The sequence below is a fragment of the Zonotrichia leucophrys genome, chromosome 1 (assembly GCF_028769735.1).
Source record: "Zonotrichia leucophrys gambelii isolate GWCS_2022_RI chromosome 1, RI_Zleu_2.0, whole genome shotgun sequence".
Taxonomy (NCBI): domain Eukaryota; kingdom Metazoa; phylum Chordata; class Aves; order Passeriformes; family Passerellidae; genus Zonotrichia; species Zonotrichia leucophrys.
Genome location: NC_088169.1, coordinates 30,836,250 through 30,851,853, shown reverse-complemented (window position 1 = coordinate 30,851,853; position 15,604 = coordinate 30,836,250). Strand labels below are relative to the sequence as shown.

Here is a 15,604-nt window from a genome sequence, read left to right as displayed (position 1 = left end):
GATTCTGAAATCTATAGGAAAAGAAGAAGCAGCTTTCTCTTTCTAAACAGGTTTCTTCTTTTAGCTCTGCTGTCTTCAGCACAGTTTGTTATTAGGAGCAGGCTGTCCAAAAAAGACCACCTGGACAAAAACATCAAAGGTTTGTTTGGGTGCTAATCCAGCCAGCAAGCCATCCCTCAATATAAGGCACAACTTCAGATGCAATAATTTCTAACCATAAACTTCATGCCAAAAATGAACAAGTGTGACTTTTGTCAGCACACCAGAAACAGAAAACCTGCTGGTTGGTCTGAGGCCTGTGCTCTCCCAAGTCTTCCATCTAGCCCTACTACACACATACATAGTTTACTTCCTCAGCTATTTGCAATGCTTTCATCTTCTTCCTAAATCTTACCATTAATGTCCTTGTTGCAATTGTTAGTAAACTCTAAATTGGCCTAAACTTCCAAATAATGCTTTATTTCCTTGAATGCCCTGGCCAGGTCAGGGAGCTCACTGGCATCCTCTTCCATCTGCTTTACTCTTCTAGCAGGGTATGTTGCAAGCAGACTTCTCGTTGGTAAATGCTTTACCAACACGGCTTTCAGATCTTGCCTCACCTGGCTGTAGACCTTGTTTTCCTCACAGACCCATCCTTTTTTAACAGCTCTGTATGTACATGAATCCTTCACACCTCTGGGATCTGGGTTTCTTTGCCATCAGAAATGTGAAATAGGGAACACCTCCATTACTTGGTCTGTATGTGGAGCACAAGCCTTCAATTTATGTTACTTTAGAAACTGAGTCCCATCTCTTACACATGTATTGCTGTCTGGAAAGCCAAGATCCTTAGGGCTGGGTATCTTGGAAGGAGTACTACTGCTAGAAGGATCAGTGCCTGCTCTCAGGACTTTCTAAGCTCTTCTCCTCTCAGCACATTCCACAGAAAGCCCTTCCTTCAGGCCATGATCTCAGCACTTCTTCAGATTAAGGCAGTGACTTGCTGTCCCATGAGATGCACTTCCAGAGGATGAGCCAATGAAACAGATCATCACACTTCACAGGGATGTGCTTCAATCCCTGACTCCCACACACACGTTACTGCAGCTCACCACCCTCCTGCTCTGCTGCAGCAAAGTGGGTATTCTCAACTGCACTGCACCATGGAAGATACAGATGAACATCAGCCCTTCACAATCACAGAATCAGACTGGAAAAGATTTCTGAGATCATCGAGTCCAACCTGTGACTGCACACCCCCTAGCCAACTACACTGGGGCACCAAGGGCCATTTTCAGTCTTTCCTTAAGCACTTCCAGGGATAGTGACACTACCACCTCCCCCCAGCCCATCCCAATGTCTAATCACCCTTTTTGTGAAGAAATCCCTAATGTCCAACCTAAACTTCCCCTTGTGCATCCTGAGGCTGTGTCCTCTTGTCCTGCCGCTGGTTACTTGGGAGAACAGTCTGACCCCACCCGATACAAGCTCCTTTTCAGGTGATTCTAGAGAGTGTTAAGATCCCCGCTGAGCCTCCTTTTCTCCAGATCCAACAGCCCCAGCAGCCCCTCACAGAACTTGTGCTGCAGACCCTTCAATGGGCCCAGTCCATGGCGTAACTGCTCCGCCGTTAAACGGCGCGGCCACGAGGTGTTCCTCGGCCCAGAGAACACCCCCGGCCCGCAGCCGGGCGGGGCGCGGGAGGCAGCGCGGGCCCGAGCGGCACAGGCCGGGGGCAGCCCCGGCCGGGGATCGACAGGTTCCCGGCGCGCCCCCGCCGCCGCCGCCATGGCGCTGTCCCCGCCCGGCACGGGCACGGCGCCGCGCGCCGCCAGGCGCCCCCTGCCGGCCCCCGCGGGAGCGCGCGCGGCCGCTGCCTGGACCGATGCCCCGCCCCCGCCGGGCGGTCCCGACCAATCGCGGCCCGCCCGGCCGCGCGCGCGCCGCCCCGCAGCCCGGACGGGAACGCCCCCGGCGCCTTTCGCGGCAGCGCCGTAAAGCGCGGCCGGCGGGGAGCGCCGGGGCCGGAGTGGCGGCGGTCGCGGTCGGATGCCCGGGGGCGGGGGCAGCCCGGCGCCCGGCACGCAGGGGGCGGCGGAGGCGGGCGAGGCGGCGGCGGGCGGCAGGATGAGCCTGTCGCCGAAGGAGCTGTCGAGCCTGCTGAGCATCGTGTCGGAGGAGGCGGGCGGCAGCACCTTCGAGGGGCTCTCCAGCGCCTTCCACCACTACTTCGGGAAGGCCGAGCACTTCCGGCTGGGCTCCGTGCTCGTCCTGCTGCTGCAGCAGCCCGACCTGCTGCCCAGCCCCGCGCAGCGCCTCACCGCGCTCTACCTCCTGTGGGAGATGTACCGCACCGAGCCCCTCGCCGCCAACCCCTTCGCCGCCGTCTTCGCCCACCTCCTCAACCCCGCGCCCGAGCGCGGCGGCGACGAGGCGGAGCGCACCCCGCTCTCAGGTGTGTCCCGGGGCGGCGGGGAGCGGGGCGGCACGGAGCCCTCCTGGACAGAGCGGTGGGGAACCAGCACGGCCGGCGCCTCTGGGCTTGGGTCAGCCGGGCCGCTTGCTGGGCCCTCATAGCGCTCTGAAGCTGCCCCAAGGGGCTGGGGATCTTTAGCCTGGAGAAGGGCAGGCTCGGCTGCCTTTCGCTCTCTACAGCCGCCTGAAGGGAGGAGGCCAGGTGGGGGCCGGCCTCTTCTCCCAAGCGACCGGACAAGAGAACAGTGCAAAACTGAGCCACGGGAGCTTTAGGTTGGATTAGGGAGTTCTTCACAAAAATTGTGATTAGACATTGGAGTGGGCTGCCCAGGGGGTTGGTAGAGTCACTCACTATCCCTGGAAGTGTTTAAGGAAAGATTGGACATGGTGCTCAGTGCCCTGGTGTAGTTGACATGGTGGTGTTCAGTCATAGGTCAGACTCGATGATCTCGGAGGTCTTTTCAAGCCTAATGGATTCTGTGATAACACGGAATTTTTGGGGAGAAAGCCGTCACAAAAAGCTGGAGGTGATAGGAGGCTTCTGACAGCCTTAAAGCTGTGAAACAAAACTGTTGGAGAGAAATACATGACAATGAAACGCTTTTTTCCTCTTCAGTAAATATGACACTACCAGTGTCAAGTAAATCAGTCTCTAAAAAAAATAACCTGTTGGAGTGACTACAGAGAGGCCCACCAAGTTGGTTAGAGGGCTGGAGCACTGGAACAGGATCCAGAGAAGCTGTGGATGCCCCATCCCTGCAAGTGTTCAAGGCCAGGCTGGATGGAGCTTGAAGCAACCTGGCCTAGGGACAGGTGTCCCTGCCTGTGGCAGGGGGTGGGAGCTAGATGGTCTTTCAGGTCCTTTCCAACCCAGGTCATTCTCTAATTCTGTAAATTCAGGTCACACTAAATAGCTCACTTTTTGTCTGGATGGGAAATTGTGTGAAGGAACTAGTATGAGTGACTTAGCATCAGCTGTACAACATTGATCACATAGGCTGTATTTTGCATTAAAGCAGTTCTGTATGTGTCACACAGCACAGACACTTCAGCTGCACCTACCTTGCTGTAAATAACAGATCAGTTTCTCTTAATTTTGCTTATTATACAGGAAGAGCATGGAAACTGCTAATGCTCCCACATTAAAATCCATGGATTGTTTCTCATTGTGTCTCCACAGGCTTCTTACCTCCCATAACTCCTCCAGAAAAATTCTTCCTTTCACAACTGATGTTGGCCCCTCCTAGAGAGCTGTTCAAGAAGACTCCTCGGCAGATTGCTGCCATGGATGTGGGGAACATGGCCCAGTCAGTGGACATCAGTGGGCTGCAGCTGGCATTAGCAGGTGAGGCAGGCTTGTGCCTGTGGTGTCCTTAGGGATGGAAGCTCTTGTTGGAACGTGGCTGTGGGCTACCTGGGAAACACTGTCTGTCCTCAGTATGGAAAAGTTAAAGCTATGCTTTAAGGTCTTCAAACCTGTGTTCAAGCACTTAGAGAAACTTCAGGCAGAGATTACATCCTAACTCTTTTATCCTCCTTAACAAGTAATTTTTCAAGCATATATGTAATTGCCTTAAATACAAGAATATTTTGCAAATATAGGAAGATTTTAATCTAAAGCTGTGACAGTTTGTGGTTTTTTTAGGGATGGGTTTTTCGAGAGGGATGTTTTTGGTGGATTTTTTCATTTGTTTGCTTTGCTTTAGTTATTTGTGGGTGATTTTTTTTTGTGTTTTCATCCCTTTTCACCCTTTGCAGTATTTCTTTTATGAGAGAACCAGCATAACTGTAATACTACTGTTCCATGCCAGTACTTCAGCTGTACCTGGAAAATTGAGTATTACTATTATATCTTTAGTTTATTGCAAAGTTAGGCCTTGGAGTTAGCTCAGCAGTTGGAAAGAGATCCAGTTTTACTAGATTGAAAAGAAAAGCAGTGTGATGCTTATCCTTTGACAGGAGAACAGGAGGAGGGACATGACTGTTCATGTCACATCTGGAGCGAAGATGAAATATTATATATTGTTGGGAACAAGGAACCAGTTTAAAAACAAAAAAATCCTTTTTCCCTTGGTATGTTGCAGTGGACCTTCTTGCTTGAAAACTGACCATCCCAGTTCTGTATCTGTACAATGTGATTTATTGCTCTGAGATTGGGCACCATTTAGATTTTCTGTGTCCTGCACTTGTATCTTGGTGTTGTCTTTTTTTTTCTGTGGTCTCTGACATTGACTGGTAAAGCTGTGGTATACTGTCCCTTATCTTGTGGGGTCCTCCTTAGGTGCTATTCCCAGACTGGGATAATTTGAAAATGCGAATTGATCACCCTAACATGCCATTGTGGGTGAGACAAACTTTTCTGGTTCTTGTGTTCATCCTGTCTGTATTTTGTAGACAACCATAGCAAATTAAAATTTTGCTCAGATAACTTGTTGTTTGTAGTGAAAGGCATATGTGATGCCTTAGGAAGCCTCAAGGTGCTTTTATTTGTTTTCCCCTTGGTACTGTGTTTGCCCTCTGAATAGTTTGTTCTCATTAAAGATTAAATAATTGAATTACAGAATGGGTTGGAAAAGACCATAAAAATCATCTACTTCTCCTTCACCCACTGTAGGCATGGACACTTCCAATAGACCAGGTTGCTCAAAGCCCCATCCAGCCAGGACTTGGACATTTCCATGGATGGGGATCCACAGCTCCTCTGGGCAGCCTTAAAACTGTGGTTGGGTGAATGTGTGCTCTAGGCCACATGCTTTATTTTAAAATAGAAGATAATGATGGCTGAAAGTAGAATACAAAGACGTTAATAGTGCTTGTATAAAAATTTTATTATTGTTTACATGATCTAGTAAAAGTGCACAGTTGCTTACAAGCAGTTATAAAAATTATGTAACAAAAGCAGCTGCATTTGAAAAAGCTCTGTGCTGTCTTTCTCAGACTTCTTGCTGTAGGTCCCCAGAATAACTGTCTGCTTTCTAATCACTTTCTTAGAATATACATCTTTTACTTGTTTTAAAATCATGATGCTTCTTCTGTTTGTTGTGTTTTGGAGAGTGTATGATTTTTTCACTAGTCTTCAGTATATTTCTCCTAATGATTCAATGTGCAGGATGAAGCTGGTGCAGGATGATGACACTAAGATGCAATGTTTGAGGTGTTTTGTTTACACCCTTTCCCAGGATGTACAGAATGGCACAGCTGTAACACTTGGTAGCTCTTCAGAAGTATGGTCCTTGATATGAGTTCAGAGCTGTTCAGAGCAACATGCTTTTTACTTGCTTTAGCACATATCTGCAAATTCAAATGAAATAATTTAGAAAGCATTCCATTTTTTCTATCAGTTTATCTTTTCCAATCCTTTTTTTGTAAAAAAAAATAAAACCACTTATCCTCTGAATCTAAGCTCACTGTGACAGTTTATTTGCAGTTCCTAAGGTGAATTTTCTGGTTTTGATTTTCTTTTTTGGTTTAAGGTTTTTCCACCACCACCCCCCAAAAAAACCAAACAAACAAATTTTAAAAAAAATAGAATGCTGGAATCGATCATCTTGGGCATGAGTATTAACACTTGTTCTGTTCTTTTCCCTTTGGTCTGCAGAGAGCTAATTCAAATGTTGGTACTGCCCTACAATATGTGTTAGTTCATCTGGTGTGCTATCCTATCAAAAAAGTCATTTTCTCCTAGTTGCAGGGATGGGTCTCCTGGCAAAGTGTTCCTCGGTGTTTGTCTGCTAACCCTTATTTGATGGGGGAGTAATTGACCTGGCATGAAAGTAAACCTTTAAATACATTGTCAAGCTTTCTTTAAGAATCAAAGAAACTTTCTTTTTACCTGTAAAAATAAAATAATAAGCTCCCTAAGAAAAAAAACCTTTTTGTTTTCAGTTTAGTTTTGTAAAATGTAAATGTATTAGTTGAAGATGCTGTATTAGTTTCTGTTAAATCACCATGTTGTAATTCTTATTTCTGCTTACCTGAAGCTGTGGATTCAGCCCTTATTCTTGAAGCAGTGAGGTTGAACTTCTGAGCTTCAATGCATATAACTGAGGGCTCAGCCAGGCTTCTCAAATCAGTGAAGTGAGATATCAGTAATCATCTTACCTAACATCACTAGCAATTTCAGATTATGAGGTTACTAACAAATCCATGATTTACTGACTGATGGATTTAAGTCCTAGGCTATTGATGAAAAGATAGAAAAAGGACACCCAATGCCTCTTCCCCACTCCTGTTAAATCAACCCTTCTGTTCAGGGGCTAAATGAAAATACTCATGGGATGAAGTTTGAAGTAGTTGCTGAAGTAGAAAATATGTTTTATAAACCATCTCGTTTGGACTTTGCCTTTAAAATGGAGATTTTTTTTAAGATTAAAAGTATTGTAGTTGTTGCCTTTAATAGAAAAATACACCCTGCTGTGGTGCTTCAGTGAGCATATATGCACATGTTTCCATTATCTGAAGTAGTTGGATAAAGTAGGACAGAAAGCCAGAAATAATAACAACTTTGTTCTCATGATGCTCTTGTCACTCTACAGTTTTGGGCATCTCTTGCAGATTTGTTTGGATTCATATGAAATAGTTTGTGTGTGTGGGCAGCTGGAAAGGGTCAACATGATTGCACAAAAAGGAGCAAGCACACTTTGCTTAGAAGTGTTAGGGTACACAAAATATAACAGCAGTCACTCAATTAGCCAGGAAATTGAGTGGTGTTTAGTTTCATCTGGAACTTTTTCAAGGGATTTCTTGTGTGGTACCAGCAATTTTGGACTTCAGATTGCTTAAGGCATAATCTGCTGCTTAGTGTTCTCTGTTAACAGGGTGGGGAGAGGAATGTTAAGTGATATTCTGTAGTGGGGATTTTTCTGCTTTTTGTTCTTTGGAGTTTTCTTTGCCAAAGTAATGGAAAACAGGATCTCTGAAAATAATACAGAGAACACAGAAGAGCAGCCATTAAGTCTCCAGATACAGAAGAGCAATAGATTAATGAGAGAAGGGCACATAAAAATCTGATCATGCAAGCAGCGAGGTCCATATTTTCCTTTTAAGTCTTCAGCTGTGTATACACTAACCTTAATGTTATTTTTCTGTAAATTGTTTGTGCTCTGTAATTTGGCCTCTAATGGGACGATTTTAGCTCCTTTCAGGTTTGCTTTAATGATGATGTCTGTAGAATCACATAACCATTAAAACTCCATTGTTTACCTCTAAAGCACTGGTTCTGGCTTGACAGCAAATGTACCAGGAGCTCAGGCAATGCCACAGAAATATGTAGAGTAAATTTGAATAGCTGACTTCAGGTCTAGTATGACCATTATCTAGTATGACCAGCAGGTCTGTAAATAGATCCGTGTAGATCTTTCACTTTCCTTCTCTGAGAAATGATTACAAACCAGATACAGCACATGAACCCTTTGAGGAGTAGCATGGGAACCTACTAATGTGCTGCTTTTAGATGTAGATTACATCAGTTACGTGCCTGTTCTAAGGCCAAGACTACGTTTCAGATTAACATCTATTTCTTCTTTATCCTTGCTGCATTACCCTCTGTGCTTGTCTGTCAGCTGGCACTCAGACTGCTGACTGCCCAACTGTGCTAAATTTCATGTTGATATTATCTGTTGAGTTTTTTTTAAGCCAATTCTTTTCTAAAGCTGCTTGTTTCTCACTACTTTTTGTATTCTGGGCATCTCTGTTCCAATTTTATGGTTTAATATTCCTCTTTCAGAACGTCAGTCCGAGTTGCCAACACAGAGCAAGGCCAGCTTCCCCAGCATTCTCAGCGATCCTGACCCAGATTCTTCCAACTCTGGTTTTGACAGCTCTGTTGCTTCCCAGATCACAGAAGCATTAGTGAGTGGACTAAAGCCTCCTATAGAAAGTAGGTGCATTTTCACATCTTTGTTTCTGTAACTCACTACATACTGTGTTATTATAATTCAGATAAAATGTAATGGAATTCAGAAATATTTTCAAGGCATGAAATGGAAATTAAGGTGAATGGAAGTGCAAAATTGCATCAGGTTGTTACTAGATCAGATTCTAGTGTTCACATTTACAGACTTGTCTTCAAGCCCTTCCCCATGTCATCTGTTGAACAAGACACTAGTCCCTGCACTGAGATCTGCATTGGCTGGTAGCACTTCCCAAGGAAGCTGTTACTGTGGAAGGGAAAAAGACCACAGGATCAGTGACACAGTGATCTGAGTCAAGAAGAAAAATAGGTGGATGCAATGGTATCACTAAAAATGAGAAATTAATGTTTTTCTGGGAGGCAAATAGGATTTTAATGCTGTTCTCAGTGTTATAATAGCTTAAAGAAATAGGGGCTTTTGGGGTGTCTTCTTTTTTACTGATACAGAACTGAATCCCCAAAGCTTAAGAAAACCTCTCCTGCTGTTGCCCTTTTAGGTCACTTTCGACCAGAGTTTATCCGACCACCACCTCCACTCCATATATGTGAGGATGAATTGGCATGGCTAAATCCAATTGAACCAGATCACACAATTCAGTGGGATAAGTCAATGTGTGTTAAGAACAGCACTGGAGTTGAGATAAAAAGAATAATGGCAAAAGCTTTTAAAAGTCCTTTGACTTCCCCACAGCAAACACAGGTAAGGATGATGTGCTTTCCTGTCTAAAATGATTCTCTAGGAGGCTATTAACTGCTGTGTTTTATAAAAGTTTGAGCACTTTAATTGATCTGTGTTGGCATTCAGAAAACTTTTAAATAGTAAAAATCCAAAAATTTTGACTTGGGTTTGTCTGAATAAGGAAAATAATGTTCATACCATTGACTTGATGTAGTTACAGGTGAACAGCAGTGGCACTAACATGTTTTTGCATGGAAAAATCTTTGTATAACTAAGTTGTTCATGCTTCTGTAAAAGTTTTTGATAAATAAGTACTTCAGAAATATCAACAACATTTTTTTCCTCTCAATTTGATAGTATTACCCCTGATTTCAGTGGGCTTTTTTCATAATCATTATGCTGGCACTATAAAATTAGCTTTATTTGCACTACTCTTTCTGCCAAGTGAACTTGAAATCGAGATTTCCTTCTACTGGACAGGAAACTAAAGGAGTCTGAAACTTTTCTTTCTTTTTTTTTTTTTCCATAAAAAAGTCATCATGGATTTTTTTAACTCCCTTCTTTGCCATCCACGGATGAAAGACTCCTAAATGCATTAGTTTTATGGACACAGGTGCCATAAAACTTTCAAAGTTTTAAAGTAAAAATTTTAAAGTAGCTCTCTAAGTGCTTTTCAATAGAGAAGCCTAAATCTAAAAAGGGCTATCATTCTCTTGGATCTTAGATGTGTTATAACAGTTTTTTCAAGCAATAACATGAATAGTTGAGGAAAAATCAAATAAGGATTTTTTTTTCCTTCTTCGCAGCTCCTTGGAGAACTGGAAAAGGACCCCAAGCTTGTTTACCATATCGGTCTCACTCCTGCTAAATTGCCAGACCTGGTTGAAAATAATCCTTTAGTAGCTATAGAAATGCTGCTGAAACTAATGCAGTCTAGTCAAATAACAGAGTATTTTTCTGTCTTGGTCAACATGGACATGTCCTTACATTCAATGGAAGTTGTAAATCGGTGAGTACAATCTCAAATCTGGTAAGGTTTTGCTGAGTGTGTAAAATGAGCAGTTTTGTTTTATCAGGAGATCTGGAAATGTTATTTTGATCCTTCTTGAGGCATGTCTGTGTGAGAGACAAAAGACTACAGTGGGACAAAGGGCACTTATTGTGACAATCCTCCACAAACAGTTAATGCCACATGTCTAATCTGCTTAATTGCAACTTGTATTCTTGATGCAGCTTAAGTGAACAAAAGGTGCTGTTGTTAAACAGCTGCCCTGCTGTAGGTTCATGTTCTGTTTTCATTGAGAATAATTTCTGCAGATAGGTACCACCCATTTTCTTAACAGAATGCTAGCCCTTTAAATGGGAATACTTTTCAGACAGCTAATTCCCACAAATTTACAGAAATACATCTCTCCCACTAGTTTCTTCCATTTCTTGGCAATTACTGAATGTGAGCTACCAAAAAAGCCTCAATCAGCAGTCCCTTTGAAGCAGAGTTGAATTGCACCTTAAATATCTTCTGATTAAAGAAACAGTTCCAAAATAAATGCCTCCCTACTGGTGCGGACTGACAGCAGTTACTGCCCTGAAGTGGAGCTAATGATTGCAACATGGAGAAAGAGTGGTGAGAGTAGAGCTTTTACCTGTGTCCAGGAGAGTACACCACCAGTCAGGCACGTGGCTCTCCCACAGCATGGCTACCACAGGAACAACTGCCCTCAAACTATGAAGTGACTGTCAGTGCAAACAGGGGAGACACTGATTGTTAAGGGAAATAAGATAAAAAATTGAAACTAAAGCCTTCACCTTTTTCCCTGTTGTCCTCATTTCACTATTTGAGGTAGGATTGATTTGAGTTGCTTTGGTCAGAATGTGTTGTAACCTTGTGGCAGTTCTCCATTTAGTGCATGTTGGTACCTTGAGAGAGCTGTATTGCTCTTTCAGTTAACAGTGGCAACTCAAATGTCAGATGTACTAGAAACCAGTCTAACTTAGCTGCTGTACTGTCAAGAGTTTAAAAAGTTTTACTCTTAATTTAGAAATTTAAATGAGAAGAAACACATCTGGAAGCTGTGAAAAATCAGTTCTGTATTACAGAACTGGGAATAAACTCATGTAACAGGTCTAACTGATATGATTTGTTTTGCCACAGAAACACTAGATTTATGGCTTCATAAACCACTGAATATATTTTATTTGAACAGGCTTACTACTGCAGTTGATCTCCCACCTGAATTTATTCATCTTTATATCTCCAATTGTATCTCCACCTGTGAACAGATTAAAGACAAATATATGCAGGTGAGTGCTTCAATAAATTGGTTAGGAAAAGGTATCGCATATATTGCTCTGTGAAATATGTGCTATGATTTTAATAAGGATGATAGCATTAAGTTACTCTGTTTTACTGCTTTTTTTATTTCAAAGGCACTTTTTTTTTTTCTCCTAACACTTTCTGCTTTCCAAGCCTGTCATACTTGCATGCTGGTGCTGAGGAAGTTGTAGCCACTCCAAGGATCCCTGATTAGGGAGGGTCAGGGGAAACCTGAGGAGGTTTCCACACTTGTGGCATTCAGGGTTTTCCACATGCTGTGGGAGGTACTTCCTTCTCTCCTAAACTGATCTGTTGGTTTCACCAGATGCCCAGTGGAACTTTTCTTGGGTATTGTCATTGGTGAAAAACATTTCTGTGTTCAGTTTGTCCAAGGCTTTTTGCATCCCAAGTCCTGCCTGAGCTTTTTCCTCTTGAAACTGAAGGACTGCAGTGTCCTGAGTCTATTGCAGCAAGACAACTGTTCCTTTCCCATTAAGCATTTTTGGTGTACTCTGGTACCTTCTCCAGCTCTGTTGTATCTTTCAGCTACAGAAATGAAAGCTGTGTGCAGTGCACAGGATAGGGTTGCAATGTGGTTTTAGACAGCAGCAATCCTCCCATCTTGTTCTCAATCCCATTCTGATGATGACTGACCATGTGTTGTCTTTTGGTGGCTGCTGATGCTTCTCTGCTTTGTGGTTCTGCCAGACACACATGGGTAACTTGATCTGTGACCTGCTGAGTAGCTCTGCCTGTTACATTTGGTAGTGGAGTAGGAAAATAGCAGCAGATTTGGGCTGCAGCTGAGAATATGCCCAGAATGGGACACTGTGCTCAGAGGGGCTGCTGAGGGCACAGACCAGCTGTGCTTCAGGCACACAGGGAACAAAAAAAGAGCTCTGAGGGTCAAGGAACATACACTGATTACTAAGCAGCATGCAGAGCTTGAGATCTAACATTTTTAATGTGTCTGGGACCTCACAGCAGCTGAGACACAAGATGTTTTGTTTAAAAAGCATGGTGCAAAATTACTGTTGGAAATGATCCTCAGAGACTGGGAGTCAGCCAGTAATCTTGCATTTGTTCTTTTGCTGAGTTTCATGCTCCTGGATTATTAAAATTACTCATGTAACTAATTTGTGTTGCAGAGAAAGCATGTGATGTCTTTTGATCACAATGAAGGAAATAAGTTGTTTAGTCTCTGAATTGTCTCATTACAAGTAGCAAATTTTGCAGTAGTAAGATCAGCTCCTGGAAAAATAGCTGATACCTGATTTTCAGTGTCAAATAATCTGAAATGCTTTAGACACTTAATCTGTCACATCCCTCAGTTCTGTCTGATAAACATTGTTCACGTACACAATTGCTTTTAGAGAAAGGCTTGGGTTCAAGTCGTTTTCATAATGTGAAGTATGAGAGCACTTTAGTGATAAAGACATAGTTTTGTCCTTGGGGAAGAATGTGTTAAACAGATGGTTGGTGACTGGATCTATGTATGACAGATTTAAAGTGCCAGTTCCTAAGCTTTCACTTGCAATTCCCATCTGCTCTTCAAGGTGTTACCTAAGTAGCTCTTGAGAAAGAGGAACACTTTTAAGATCCTGTCTTTTCTCTGGATCAGGCAGGAAATGAGCCGTGAGTTCTTGGATTAGGTGTCCCTGGAATTTTTTTCCTTCTAACATAGAGCAAGAGGGTTACCTGCTGATTCAGCAACAGAGCACAGTCCATGAAGGAAGTTTGGAATCAGTTTGGTTGATGTCACTTCCTATCTGGAGTTCCTTGATGATGTGGTCATAAGAAATTTTAAGATGTGAAACTTGTTCAATTTTCTTTATGGTGCTATTGTAGAAAATAAGACTAAGCAAGACTCAAATGTTGACATAATCTTCAGCTATTATGCCTTCTTTGCCTTTATTCTGAGGTTATTATATAATAAGCTAAGTATGGTGGATAGGTAGATCAGGTGCTTCATTTGTGCATGGGATTAATCCTGAGAAGGCTCCTGCATCTGAAAGTACAAGAACTATAAAGCTGTCAGTATTTAAATATAGTAGTGGTGTGGGAAATGGAAGAGAAGGGGCAGCATGTACAAAGCTTGGGAACACAATAACTGCTGAAGCTAAAACACCTCACTAGTACTGCTGAGGACCAACAGTCCTGTAACTGACTTGGTTTCAAACATTTATTTAGATTATTAAACCATCTCTCTTATGTTTCAGAACCGCCTGGTCCGTCTTGTTTGTGTCTTTCTTCAGTCTTTAATCAGAAACAAAATTATTAATGTACAGGACTTGTTTATAGAAGTGCAAGCATTCTGCATTGAGTTCAGTCGGATACGAGAAGCAGCTGGCCTTTTCAGATTGCTGAAGACACTGGACACTGGGGAAAATCCATCAGAAACAAAAACATCAAAATAAAGTGACTGTCAGTGGCAAAAAACCCCCTCTTGCTAGTGTTCTATACCAATTAATTGTACATTTTAAACTTAAATCCCTGGATTAATTATGTATTATGTTAATTACATTATAAATAGCATTTTATGCATTTGAACAATAAATAAGGCTTTTTCTGATACATGTTTGATTTTGTGAAATGTGTTAGGCCTTACACTGTTTTTCACTATGGCTAAAATTTGTATGTTATATACATATCCTGAAATTCAGGCTCTAGTTCCAGAGCTAATATAAAGGATACTTAGCCTTCACAGCAAATTTAAGTATTAATCTGGCACTCGCTGTCTTTGGGTCCAAAATTACTTGTATATAACTCAAGTCAGCTTGTATCAAGGTAAGTTAGTTCCTTGTTTTACCTTTTGTTCACCGTGTAAGACCTTCTAGGAGCTGCATAGAGCTCCTAACAATATATTCTAGTGAGTAAGGGAAAGTCTGTCTTGATATCTAGAAACAACTACAGGCTTATCTTCACGAGGTGGAAATGAAGTTGGGTGCTGTAGACTCACAGAAATATTCTCTCCTATCGAGACCACTGAGTATTTTCAGAATCATGCCAGCAGCAGTTGAAATACCATACCTTACATGCTTGTAAAAATCTTTCACTTAGGAAAGAGGGTCACATTTCTTCCATAAAAATCAAAAGAATTCCAGTCTCCTCTCACTTCTGAATTTGCACTGTCAGTTGCTGTGTATATTCCAAAGTTAAACAGCCTCTTCCTTCTAGAGCACAGAGGCAGAACGGCTTTCATGTTAGATCCCAGCTATTGGGGAAACTGGGGAGCAAGTCTGCTAAACTATCATTTTAAGCTGATAGCAGAGTAGCTGCTGTTATATTTAAGCCCTGAGATTGAAAAGGAAAGTAACTTGGAAAGAACAAGTTCTATTTTAATACTGCTTGCTAAATGAAAGTTGTTTTAAATCTGCATCTGCTTCTCAAAATTTTAGGAACTACAAGATCAATAATGCAAAGTAAATACAGTCTTTTGGCTTTTTCTTTCCAAGGAATTTAGGATGTGAAAGTGCTTGTATTGATAGGATTTTCAGTCTCTTGTCTCATTTAATACAGTCTTTCAGTAAAAAGTCCTGTGAGAAATGTTCTGTAGTCACTAGGGCTTAGACTTGCGCAGCTTTCCAGTTAAAGTGTAAAAAAAAAGTAAAAGTAAAGTATAAAGTAACACTTATTTAAAAATCTGTTCTAATTCTTGACATTACTTCCAAAGCCAATATATTTGCTATCAGGCATTTTTAGTGGCAACACTTAGAGCACAAGCACGTTTAAAATCATACCTTAATGTTTTCTATCTACTACAGCTGAAGCCAAATTTGACTAAATTGTGTTTAAGAGGGGTACTGCTACACATACATACATTTTAGAGTAGTGTCATAGACCAATATAGTGCTACTATGATATTGCAGCCAAAGTCTTCACTGTATTTGCTTAAGTTATACAGATACATGTAATTTTTCTAGTTCTGTGACAAATCCCTGGATTAGGGACTTACAAAGAAATTTTATGATTTTATCATAGATATGCCTGAGCCATATTCATTTCAGAGTCCTGTGGTACTGGGGAAGTGCAGGGTGGCCTTTGTGAGGAGAAGACTGCCCTGTTCCAGGCCCAGCCAGGACAAGCTAGCACAGCAGAGCCCCTCAGCCAGGCTGGTGGCAGCTCAGTGATAACCCTGGAGTGGTCCATACCTGATGGAGAAGATCCACACTGAAGGAGTTCCTAAAGAACTGCAGAACTCCTTGGAATGAGCTCAGGATGGAGCAGGGCAAAAGGGTGAGGAGGG

General features: G+C 42.4%; 1 protein-coding gene across 1 annotated transcript; it reads left to right on the top strand.

Annotated features, from left to right (window-relative positions):
- The first annotated feature begins 1,994 nt into the window (after window positions 1–1,994).
- On the top strand, window positions 1,995–13,932 carry CNOT11 (CCR4-NOT transcription complex subunit 11). The gene is made up of 7 exons (XM_064710601.1): window positions 1,995–2,434; window positions 3,635–3,799; window positions 8,180–8,332; window positions 8,863–9,065; window positions 9,851–10,053; window positions 11,249–11,345; window positions 13,578–13,932. The coding sequence occupies exons 1-7, from the start codon at window positions 2,029–2,031 to the stop codon at window positions 13,773–13,775; spliced, it is 1,425 nt and encodes a 474-aa protein (XP_064566671.1). The 5' UTR covers window positions 1,995–2,028; the 3' UTR covers window positions 13,776–13,932.
- Window positions 13,933–15,604: the final 1,672 nt, after the last annotated feature.

What these genes read in the sequence shown, in the direction of transcription:
- CNOT11 (XM_064710601.1), top strand. Translation starts at nt 2,029, where the DNA reads ATGCCCGGGGGCGGGGGCAGCCCGGCGCCCGGCACGCAGGGGGCGGCG. An exon ending in GGAGCGCACCCCGCTCTCAG is followed by an intron (nt 2,435 to 3,634) that starts GTGTGTCCCGGG and finishes GTGTCTCCACAG; the next exon opens with GCTTCTTACCTCCCATAACT. An exon ending in ACTAAAGCCTCCTATAGAAA is followed by an intron (nt 8,333 to 8,862) that starts GTAGGTGCATTT and finishes TTGCCCTTTTAG; the next exon opens with GTCACTTTCGACCAGAGTTT.